General features: G+C 36.0%; 1 protein-coding gene across 1 annotated transcript; it reads right to left on the minus strand.

Annotated features, from left to right (window-relative positions):
* Window positions 1–2,977: 2,977 nt before the first annotated feature.
* Window positions 2,978–9,667, minus strand: LOC135153889 (uncharacterized). Its single transcript, XM_064098532.1, has 4 exons — window positions 9,609–9,667; window positions 8,801–9,293; window positions 7,115–7,165; window positions 2,978–6,196 (listed from the first exon to the last, which is right to left on the minus strand). The coding sequence occupies exons 1-4, from the start codon at window positions 9,627–9,629 to the stop codon at window positions 6,186–6,188; spliced, it is 576 nt and encodes a 191-aa protein (XP_063954602.1). The 5' UTR covers window positions 9,630–9,667; the 3' UTR covers window positions 2,978–6,185.
* Window positions 9,668–12,965: the final 3,298 nt, after the last annotated feature.

The raw sequence follows: 12,965 nt of genomic DNA on the forward strand, positions 1-12,965 counted from the left end.
GTAGCATATCAAAATTCTTAGAAAAAATAATATACACAAGATAATACTTGCATTAGTAAATATTTATTACAAAATTACAAAAGCGATTGCTAACAATGAACATGTTATTGGAATATCTTTGGACTTAAGCAAAGCGTTCGATACACTTAATCACAAAAGATTTATACGGAATACGGGGCAACGCACATTGATGGTCAGCAGATTATTTATCAAATAGACATTAGACAATTATGTTATATTTAATGGAATAAATTCAACCTTTAAATTGTAGAATGTGGTGTGCCCCAGGAGTCAATTTTGGGGCCGCTTCTTTTCCTATTATACGTCAATGATACGCCAAATCACCACTACCGTATCCAGAGGTGTTGGGATAATTTCCAAATTAAAATACTTATTACCCCAAAAAACTCTTTTTCTTCTTTATAATGTCTTGGTACTCCCTCACATACCATATTGCAACATTGTTTGGGGTATTTGCGGTCATACAAAACTTATTCGGTTTTATTATTACAAATAAACACAATCACATCACTCCTGTTCTTAAAGACCTCCATTGGTTGCCCATAAAGGATCGCATAGTCTTCAAAATTCTACTTTTGGTTTATCATATCATCAATGGATCCGCACCCGATTACAACAAGTCTCTTAAAGTAACTGTACAGGGGTTTATAAGTTTCTATTCAAATACGAGTAGATTATTCTGAGCGATACAAAGCAGATTGATTGCAAGAATTATTGTGAAAATGTTTTGGGTGGAGAAAATGATTCAATTCTAAAGCAATTCTCTATCACAAAATGGACATGACAGTATCTACTCCAAAACCGAGTTGAAATAAGAAATTGCGTAACGTGTCTATTATATTATCAGTTGGCATTTCCTTCATTATACAATAATAACGTAATAGGTTATAGGTACTTATCAAGCCATTTCCGGTACACAAGTTCAGTTGAATACAAATAAAGCCACACGTTCCTATTCAAATAGATTTGAGGATGTTTCCTTAATAGTTTTACTTGAAAAATACTTTTACTTACAAATTATGTAATTACATTAAAAAAAACCTAAAGATAAAGTTATTACCTTATGTGTTTTACCCATGCATGTACTGGGGAGAAAATTGTTTTGTTCTTAAATGTAAAATACTCAGTTATTTTCATTTTGGTATTTATGTATATCGGGATGAGTTATAGTATACTACATGCTTTTGAGTCAGAAGTAATGTTCAGTGTGATAAATCCACTATAAATCATTGTGTATCAATATAATCCTTACTATAATTTGGCTAATCTTGTGTGTCCTTCCGTTTGTTTGACGGCGCTTTTCTCCGTGGTTTTCCACTCAATCGAGCTGGATTTTTTTGGTCATGGGCGGAAATCCCAGGGGGGACGTGTCCCCCCTACTCAAAATAGTAGGGGGGACACAATATCAAATGTCCCCCTACTATTTTTGGTCTTTTATGATGGTAAGAGTTACATCATTCAAAATCGAAATAAAACATTTTTTGCTCGTCAAATTTGCGGCAATAAATAACTAATGCACTTAATCAGTTGTCAATTAAATTGTTTTAGTTCTTGGAAGAAAATTTTTGAATAAACCTAATTTCATATAATGAAATACAAAAGTACAAGTGGGGATCATCAGCCCACCTAATGAATATTCACAAAGACATGCCTAGAGCTGTTTCATCGGAATAATGCATATCTTATAAAATTCAATAACTTTGTTATTTGTTATCCGATTTTGATCAAATTTTCAGCATTTCGCTTTGTGAATTTTACCCTATTTGTTGAGATATAAATATCTCCAGCCTGGACCATCCCTTTAAGGCTCTGAATCGTAAGTTATTGAGTCAAAGCACAAAATGTGGGCAGTTGTCACAAAGAGGTTAACCCTATTCTGACTTGGCTTTTTGAAAAAAAGTGTTGACTGGGGGTTTGCTGGGGGAGGGGAAAGGTAATCAACAAAAAAAATTAGGGGGGGGGGATCGTCCCCCCACCTAAAATTTAGGGGGGACACGTCCCCCCCCCCCGCCCCCCGCTTCCGCCGCCTATGGGGGTGAGGGTCTAAATCTAATGTTTCTGCCCGGTTTCATTTACAAAATTGTATTTAATCCTATATTTTAACAGATTGGGCTACCTGCTACTCAACGCTCCAAAATAAAACTGTGCCAGTGCTCTGTTGTACACAGTTCAGTGCATGGTTAGTATTTTGACGTTAATGTAATATTGAATGATTGTAAATCCAAATTCCAACATGTGATGAAGTTGTTTGGTTGAGTCTGATAATCAACTCAGTGCTTAGTTCCAAAGCCCAAAATCAAAAATTTCTTGATATCACAATAATTGCCTCTTGACTGTTTACTGAATACACCGTGTTCTAATACATTTTTCCGATCTATATTGAAAGAGAAGTCTGCTATAAATCAGTTGTTTAGATATATTTCATCAATAAACTGCTTGGCTTTCAGTGTGAATAGGCAGTATAGCTATATGCAGACAAGAATGTCACCCCCCCCCCCCCACTCACACACACAGCTTGATAAAGAAAAATGACTCCTATACTCCCTGTGCTGCCACGGATAATTACTGCTGCTGCTAATCATAATAATAATAATAATAATGATAATGATAATGATGATGATAATAATGGTAATAATGATAACAATATGACAATAATGATGATGATGATTATAATAATAATAATAATAATAATAATAATAATAATAACATGATACCAAGTGTCAAGCACAGTAGAATACATGTATATAGAAGCTGCGCTATATGAATGGACCATATTATCATTACATATACATATATATCATGTATATATGTCATATAAAATTATAATAATAATAATAATAATATAGGGTATTTATATTGCGCACATATCCACCTTGTTAGGTGCTCAAGGCGCTAGTGGGTGGTAAACAGCTGTCATATATAACGCAGAAGAGAGGAAACATAACAGCAGATATTTACATTATGTTAAATGTTTATTTGTATAGAGTAATTAATTAATCAATGCAACATCTGTATGATGTGAAGTACTATTTATATGTTTACCATTATTGACTTACATGTATTTAACTTTTCACTCTCATAATTGAGAAAATGTAGCTATTATACAATATATATCATAATCGGTGATAAGATGCTTAACCTCTTAACTGTTACCACAACATCGTTATTGATCTGTAACATACCTAAATATATTTTCATTCAAAAATGATTTTGTGAATGTTAAATCACTCCTATGTTCAACAATCAAACGTTCATATTAATATATGTACATAAAATATATTTCATCCGCTTCACACATCATGCCACTCCTTGGCGTTATATGCTTGGAGATGATACATTCCCTTAGCTGCAATTGGAAACCTTACAATCGCGAGTTTTCGCAACTGCAACGTCGACGAATTCAAGAAAACAGTAAATGGATCGAAATTGCCCATGTAATGACAAAAAAAAACAGCTGCGAGGTCTTTGTCAAAAATGTGTGGACCGAAACAGCATTTTAGTCCTAAGTCTCGGAGCTGATGACAAATTAAAAATATGACGTTTATTCCAGAGTCCAGGCCCAAACTCCTGTATTGATTCACTAAGAATCGACAAAGACTTCTTGGTTGTCCCTTGCCATTGAAGGGAATTTGCAATACATTTTCCATGTTCTTAAATCCGTCGTATATCGTGGAATAAAAAAATCACTATTGTTCATCAGGTAACGCCACATTGACGAATTCCCAAATAAAATGTCAACGATGAATCTTTACATTCTTGAAATAGCGCGGAAAGGATTCGAGAACTCGACGATTCCGCTCAGTGACTGTCACTTCGTGTTGATGAGATGCCGTATCTCATCTTATCACTTTTTAAAGTTTTTATAGACCCTCCCGCCCGCATGGGATCCGTTTCATAAAACTTTTTATCATAACACATTTGCAATAACAGTTAAAAGCTACTGAAATCCTTCAATCTGATTGGTTGAGATTAAATTTGTTATAGAAACGGTTCATTTGTCATAACAAATCATTATGAAACAGGTTTAACTATTGTTTAAAGATGAGGTTTAACAATGGATAGCCAATTGTGACACAATTGATCCCAAACGACAGGTTAAAAATGTCAACTCATAATAAACATTCAAATATATAATTCAGAACTATCTGGAAATAGATGTTGTTTGAAGGTTTGCATGGTGGTATGTACAATCGCTGATGTGGTTTACGGTACACCATGTGAAGTGTTATAGAAACAGTTGATAGAAGAAGAGAAGAAATTGATAGGCGAGAAAGTGGAGATTTGAGAGTAGAATATTCTTTCTTGAAAGTAGTCCTGAAAAGGACTGTAAACCAGGAAAGATTGATGAGTTGAGAACAGCTTGAGTAGTAGAGCTAATGAGGAGATGCTGGCTTGAGTCGGCGAGTAGAGATGATGAGTAGAAGAGAGACTCGACGTTTCGGGCAGGTTGACTGTCCGTCTTCAGGAGTCATCTGGAAATAGTATCTAAAACAGCTTCCTTCATCATCAAAGCACAAAAAGAGCGCGGTAAACATCAGAATTATACAATGAAGTCAAAATTACGTCAATTTTGGCCTCCCATAATTATTGTAGCAGAGATTTAGACCATGGCTTGATGTGCTGGATTCATTCTTCTTGCCGTCCCGGATTAAAGATTTTGAATATATACCGTGTTTGTAACGTTGGGTTAACAACTGCCGAATCCTGTCACCGCTCCTTCTCAGGCCCCACAAAGCTTGTTTGGTTGACTCTGTATACTTCGTCCTCTTCAAGGGCCAAAACATAGACATGCGCGTATTCAGGGGGGGGGGGGGAGGGGCCCGCCCCCCCCCCCCGGGTAGGCGTAAAGGGGGTGCCAAAAAGAGGAAGCAAAGAGAAGGAAAGAAAAGGGGAAGAAAAAAGGAGAGAAAGAAGAAGAGAAAGAGAAAAAGGGGGATAGAAGGAAAAAAAAAGAGGGGGGGGGGGTGCCGAATCGATGTTTGACCTCGGGAGGCGCCGAGTTGATGTTCGACCTAGGGGCGCTGAATTGATGTCCGACATAGGGGCGCCGAATCGATGTTCGACATACATGTAGGGGCACCAAATTGATGTTCAATCTAGGGGCGCCGAATTGATGTTCGACATAGGGGGCGCCAATAGAGTTGGTGGAATGGCGGAACTCATTCCTGCGCCTCATTGAGTATGTTTTAGGACCACTCCGAGGTCACTGTTGAAGAGTTGCCGGGTCAAGTTATCTTGCCATCTACATAATATCGCAGATCCAGGAAGTCGAGTTAACGTAATATCGGAAATTATTTTGCTGCTGCCTTCACGGATCCAAAAAGTCGGATTGGCATAATGTAAGAGCCCGCCCTTTCACCTACACTGCAAAAACTCCGGTGTTGATTTAACACCAGCCCGGAATCTATATATGTTCACACCAGAGAAGTATTGAAATAACACCAGTTTGGAATCAAAGCGATGCTGTTTTAATACTAATTGGTGTTGTATAAACACATATCTGGTGTTAGACCAAAACCAAACTGGTGTTGTTTAACACTTCTCTGGTGACTGGTGTGGATATATATAGATTCTGGACTGGTATTAAATAAACACCGGAGTTTTTGCAGTGTATACCGAGCTAGAAAAACCGATGGGTTACCGCATCTTGTCTTTTTTGCTTTCTTAATTTTTTTATAACGTTGAGTCATTGAGATGCAGAATATCGTCATCCAGCTTCTCGGACCCCAACAAGCCGGGTTGAACATGTTGAAGAGATGTCAGATTCAATTATTTTCGCACTCTCGGACCTAAAACATGACAGGTTCACGAGGTGTTGGATCTTCTCTTCGTGTTTTATGGTACCCGAAAATGTAAAATTTAAGAGATTTGGTGAATGCATTAACGTGATTAAAGATTGACAATTGAATTGAGTAGGATCTCGTATTCGACAATGATTGTCAAATAATTTGAAACTCGTGTAACTGTGGCTAAACATGATTATGACACTAACAATAAATGTCTGAAAATGCATTCGTTCGAACAATATATTGAATTGCATAATCATTGACCTTTCCGGAATGGTGTAAAGTTTGTTCGAAGTAAGTGATATTATTTTATACCAAGTGTAAATATCACAGTGCAGATGTCAGCGGATGGTGTAACGTATCCATGGTGTTGAGTTCTTATGGTGTTGCTGAAAAAGAAGATATAAATTAAAAGTTAAATTATTATTATATCTATATCTATAACAAAAGTTTCATTAGCAAAACTGGGGAAATGTTTTTTCACATCTCATCAGTACGCATGCGTACTCAAGACGGGACTCAAGAGAGGGCCAGTTGGGTCACGCTGCAGTTCCGGCTGAGGCGTCGTGGCCGAGCGGTCTAGGGCACTAGACTAAACACTCTCATTATTTTATCTGTACTGATTTTTTTTTCATCATACTGAAGTTAATGAATTAAACATGCTTTATGCATTATTGTAATAGTGGCATAAATCTCCGAAAGTAGAATTTCAATGTATGAGCAAATTTTTCTCTCTCAAATCATTCTTAACTGTTTCGGAAGGATAGATAAGATAGCTTTCTTCACCATTCACAGGTTAGGAAAGAGCACGGTAAACATTCGAAATATACAATGTAAGGAACATTTTGAAATGTTTGGCTTTCCATAATTTTAGCACAGAGTGAGACCATGGTCTTAGATAAACCTGACTTTAGAATACGAGCCAATGAGTCAAGACAAGTCAAGTCTGTCTACTTCATGTACATTCAGACATTATACAAAGTAATACAAATCGAATACAACTTAAATTACTAACTGTAACATATTTGATGGTTGCAAACATCTTCTATGCCTTTTAGGTCTTCATGATAATGTAGTTTTTAATGTACTTGAAGTCAAAGATTCATGATCGATAAAGTATTAATATTTTTAAAATCTGATTTGATTCGTTGTTTTTCCCCCAATTCTGTCGAGTTTTAATGTTGCTTTCATCGTGTCCGTTGTAATCATTGTCTCATGACAGATCATCATTTGTAATATAAAGAATAAGGTAATAGTAAATAAAGAGTGGTAATACGACAAAATACAACCATGATTTCAGTTCATACCTGATGACATGGGACTTTCCGTTGTCGTGGACAGGCTTCTGGCTGATGATACTACAACGAATATAAAGGGGTGTCAAAACTGAGAATGAGCAGAAAAATAACAACTGTATTCTCCATCCATAAATCGTTAGTTATACTACAGTCACGTGGCCAACGAAGCCGAATCCTATAAAAACCCAGAATTGTTTGTCATCAGAAATAGCATAAAAGGTTTGGTCGGTTTGGAATCGTTTTCGTTGATATGACTGTGGCATCAAAAAGAACAGTAAAGAGAGGAGGCGCTGTGGTCTAGTGGTTAAGACTCTCGTCTTCCAATCAGGGGGACGTGGGTTCGAATCCCATACATGGCGTATTTTCCTTCAGCAAGAAATTTACCCACATTGTGTTGCACTCGACCCAGGTGAGGTGAATGGGTACCGGTGGGAATGCTCCAGCGCCCGATCAAGGTAGCCGTGCTAAAGCCGGGGTAATAATAATAATAGCAGGGCCACCTGGGAGAACAGTTTTCGGAACTGAAGTGGCTACCCTGGGTAAATATGCTGTTATTATTATTATATTATTATTATTAATATTATTATTATTATTAACAAGAAATGAATGACGCTAAGACGGGCTAGAAACCAAAATTGTTTTTTATTGATCGATAATATCTACGGACGCCAGTCCCTGTGGATGCTATAGATGCAACGAGCCTAATTCCAAAAGGGAGGCAAAAAATATTAATTCGACCAACACATTCCCCAAATTTTAATTTGATATAGAAGATTGACGATAGTGTTTGCATATGATTAGCTATGTAACACTGATTCTATGAAGGCTGGGCAACAACTGAACTTCTTTTTCCCCAATGGGAAATTTACTTAACTTTTGGAACTCTTTGACTGGCGGAAGAATTTGGGCTGTTTTACTGTTTCAAGTGATGATTTTGTTCCCGTCAAGAGATGTCTTCATAAATGCAGATTTATTTTTAAAATGAAAAGGGTGTGGGACCCTTTTCAGGTCAATTGTGGAATACCAGATATATATCCTATCCGCCGGTAGTAAACAATCGACCCTCTAATTTCATCCTTAGTTTTTTCAATGATTTTTTTTAACAGTTCCATTTTCACACACGAGTCTATGGGATATATTTTACGCGCGCGTGAAACCTATACTCAACCACGCCATCTCTCGGTAGATATGTTAACTAAGCAAGTAAATAAAGAATGACAAAAATACCCAATATACATAATTATCTTGCTTATTTTGTATTTTCTCCTTTCTTTTTATTTTAAAATATATTTATTGTCTACTTATCGTTATAAAAATACATTGTTGGAAATAGAAATAGAGATAGAAAAACGAATACCCGAACCCTAAAATTAAAATTACTTTATCGATGAGTTACATGCAGAAATGGCACCATGAGAATCAGCACAGGTGTAACTAAATTATTATGTTCGATAAAAAAACTAAATTTTCTGGAAATTCCGTTACCATGGTTAAACAACGGAATATCATGTATGTAAAAAAAAAAAAACATGATTGTTTGAATAGAGCAGTTCAGGTAATAGAACAATATTTTCCTCCAAATTAATGGTAAAGGGAAGGGAATGTAAAAAAAAATGCACATAGAATAAAGTATTGGTAACCATGGATACATAATTAAATGTCATTCATAGATGCCCTCTTATGATATTGACTTACCGGCAAAGTAAATAACGAGACTGACGACGAGCAGGATAATGGTGACGACGAACATAGACATGCAAATTGTTAGCTCTCTTTCACGTATCCGTTTTCCTTCAGCAGTGAGGTCGTGCCTCGTCGTGGGGAAATCGCCCGCCCGTTCGACGTCCATTCCGTTCGGTCGAGCAGGGATAGTTGGGATGGCTCCATTCATCATATCGTGACCTCGATGTTCGACCTCCGAAGACCTCTCGGACGACGTCTCGTTGTGTTCCACGGCTACGACATCGAGGACTGCTACCTCTTCTTGGTGGTCACTGACTTCAACGGGTTCATTGACATGATTGGTGTTCACATCGTCATCGTTCTCCACTTCATCTCGATCTACTCTGTCGGCTTGGACGTCGAGTTCGTAGGTCGGATTAGCGAACACTTCTTCCTCTTCCAAATGCGATGACGTATCGTTGCCGATTTCGTCCTCCAAATCGTAATCAGCATCGGGAATGTAAACCTAATATCACAATGTACAGAAAAACAGAATGTCGAAAAGAAGACCTTTCGAAATAATTTTTGCAAAAAAGAAAAACAAACCCTAGTGTATTCTCGATTCAAAGGCTTATACTTGACGTTTCAGATTCAAAATAGAGTTTCGTTTATATATATAATCTAATGTAACCATCACAGTCAAATGCAAATCTTGTAATCTTTAATGACATCAATGTCAGAATGTATCATAACAGAGATGTATAGTCAAATTATTGTAATTTTACAGAAAATTCTGTCTAGTAAGCAATTATCAAATCTGTAATTAATTAATTAATATTACCGGGAACTGTGAGTCCTCCATTTCCGAATAGTATTCACGTAAGCACAAATACACCAAATGCCTTTGCGTCTATTATCTGATTTAATACTTAACATGGAGTCGTAAATGTTCGAACCTTTGGTATCAAACAATAATAAAAATCGTCCCAAGGCAATCCTCCAGACGTATCTTGTACGATATAACTATGTAAAACGGTTTATGTTAGTTGCTCTATTTCATGGACAATTTTGCCATTTTCGATTTTTTTTTTTGTTTGTTTGTTTGTTTGTTGGTTTGTCTGTTTGATTGTTGTTTTTTTTTTTTTTTTTTTTTTTTGGAGGGGGGGGGGGTAACTCAGCTATACACACGGGTGACGATCAGCTTTACATATATTTGTATGCCCCTGTCCATGCTTCCTTTGTTATACATTATTCAGCTGTCCATCTATCGGAATCTATCCTGGTCAACAATAATTCATGATAATTTTTGAATGATTGAAGCGTTTTGAATGATTTTTTTCTTCAACTCCTGCTTGTGCTGGGCCAATATCTTCGATGACAGTATTACAAATAAACTGATCAAGAGTAAAAAGTCCAGTCAGTACGAGGTTTCCATGCAGCCCGTTGCACGTTTTATATACCTGTAACTTATGGCTGCATGTCTTGAATTTTATATCCGATTTTATGATGTTCATGAAAATATGTTATAGTCTAAATTCAATAAATGGCTTGACGTAAAACTTTTGTGAAGTAAACAATATATTGAGATATGGAATGGAATAATATTTACTGAGATATTAACAGTAAAACTATATATATATATATAGGCAAGATGATAAGAATAAAATTCTTCTGAAACTGTAAGCCGTTGTCATTTTCTTATGAATATTTCTTAGGGAATAATATTTACTCGGCAGTCACCAGCAAGATTTTATGTATTACCAGGACATAATAGTCTCTTCTACAAACCTTAAAAAACGACAAGTTTCGTTTAAACTGTGACGTAATAGGCTTATTAAAACAGATAGGAGGATGTGTCACAGGGCGAGATGCTGCTAAAATACCAGTGTAAAGATGGGGGACTTGCGGGCATGCCCCGCCCAAAAAAAATACGACCCCCCCTCAAAAAAAGGGGGGAAATTTCGGAAGACAAAATGAAAGAAAAGAAAGATGAGTTATTTTCTGAATATTATGTCAAATATCTATCACAAAATTAGATTTTCGTTTTAAAAATCAAACAATTGTTGCTCACTCGCTTCGCTTTCTCGGGACTTCAAAAATAATTTGCCACGCGCGCCATCTTGTACCCCTCAATCTCTTTATGGCTAATTTCGATATTTGTTACCATTTAGATGGCGAGAAAACACGACAAACAAGTAAAAAGGTGAACATTTTCAAAATCTGAATAAATTATTTAGCAAGAAATGTATCCATACAGTGCCTCACTCAACCCGGGTGAGGGATAAACCAGGCAGGAATACCAGTTTCATTTAAGCTGCATTTATTTACGGTAGAGCGCTTCAGCAGTAATTGATTAAGTGCTATTAACAAGATAATGTGCCCTAATAGTGTACAACCAGCCGTTAATTAATTTAGTTGTTGCTACAGGATAAAGACTTGTATTCTTACTGCACTGTGCAATCTTACATTCATTTGGTAATATTTCAGAAAACTGGTATTTGGTGAATGAAACTTTAGGAATTTCCTGAAATAAAACTGTATTTTCTTTTTTTTATATAATAGACCTGTTCTGTTGAATTTCAGAAAAGGTCCTGTTTTAGCGACTTACAGAATGATTCTGTTATTACTTTCTGTAAAACTCTGGGTTTTTATAATCTGTTTTATTTAACAGAGCAGCGTCGATTTTATACTTGATTTTATACCAATTACCTTTTTTTCACTCCGAACCTGCATTGATATGCATATAAATATGAATTGAAATATATACAATTAAGGACAGTAGATATCAATCAATGAGCCAAACAACTGAGTGGGTGCGCCATCTCGTGACAGCTGATTAAAAGAACGAAGAAGAGCATATCCACAGTTTATATTAATCCAAGAACCAACGAGAAAATCCTTCAAAAGCAGTCAACGTAAAAAAAACTTAACATAATAATAATGATAATAATGATAATAATAATAAAAATAATAATGATAATAATAATAATAATAAAAATTATAATAATGATAATAATGATAAAATAATAATAATGGTGATAATAATGATAATTACACTCTTGATTACAATATGGTGTTGATCAATCTATTCTGGTGTTAGAGGTTTGACCAAAAGGGGAGTTTGATATAAGTTAAATAATACTCTTTAAGTTAAACGGATAGGCCCATGACATTTTACGCAACCAAGCCGTACCTCTCGGGGCCGAAGAAAATTTTTGAAAGTAGGGGGGGGGGGGGGCTAACTATGCAACAAAAAAATCACAATTTTTTTTGCCCACGTTTATTGAAAGAAAAGTGGGAGGGAGGGAGATATGAGTATACCCTGAATGGACAAGTACACTCCAACAAAAACTTTACTAGAATAAAAAGAGAGAAGTCCAACAAGCATAACAATAAAAACATTCTCAAAATCGGATGGAAAATAAGGAAGTTATGACATTTTAAAGTTTCGCTTACTAGTAATTTTCACAAATGATTTATATGCACATCCTGGTCTGTATGTAAATGGTGGGATTGATGACATCGCCCACTCACTATTTCTTTTGAATTTCATGATACGAAATAGTGTAATTTTCTCCTAATTGCCATGCGAAGCAAGCTTTATTCCTCCATGTACATGTGGAATTACCATTGTTTTAACATTCCGTGGTTCATTCAAGTTGGTCATTATTGTGAAATCTGTAGAAATTGAAATACTGTATAATTCAAACAGTGAAGAAAAAAGGGAAATGGTGAGTGAGGGATATCATTGACTCTCTTATTTGAATATTAGTAAGTTGTGCTCATAACCGTTTTGTCCAATTATAATAAATATAAAATGTCACTTCTTTCTTATTTCACAACCGAACTTGCTGAAATGTTCAGCTTTGTGCTTGTTTAATTTCAACCAATTGAGTCATATCGATATTTTTTCTGGGATGGATTTGACCTTTAATTTAGAAGATATGTCGATTATGATTTTGTTTCACATTGTTATTCTACCTGACACGCGGAAGTTGTTTGGCAGTGATCTTAGTATGCCACATACCGACATGTACGAATGATGGGTGTGTATCCTTTTTATTCATTATCCTACCGAGTAAAGGGAGAAAAAACAGCAGTAGTTTCTTCTAAACCCTCTTTTCATTGTATCCTCGATTGTCCTCTGCTTGGCCGCACTGTACACACATGAGATGCATTTGTCAATTTGAAGAGAGAG

The sequence above is a fragment of the Lytechinus pictus genome, chromosome 4, assembly GCF_037042905.1.
Source record: "Lytechinus pictus isolate F3 Inbred chromosome 4, Lp3.0, whole genome shotgun sequence".
Taxonomy (NCBI): domain Eukaryota; kingdom Metazoa; phylum Echinodermata; class Echinoidea; order Temnopleuroida; family Toxopneustidae; genus Lytechinus; species Lytechinus pictus.

Coding starts and splice junctions, on each gene's coding strand:
- LOC135153889 (XM_064098532.1), bottom strand. CDS start 9,629: ATGGAGGACTCACAGTTCCCG. Junction 9,294..9,608: donor TGGAGGACTCACAGTTCCCG/GTAATATTAATT, acceptor TTGTGATATTAG/GTTTACATTCCCGATGCTGA. Junction 7,166..8,800: donor TCTCGTTATTTACTTTGCCG/GTAAGTCAATAT, acceptor TATTCGTTGTAG/TATCATCAGCCAGAAGCCTG.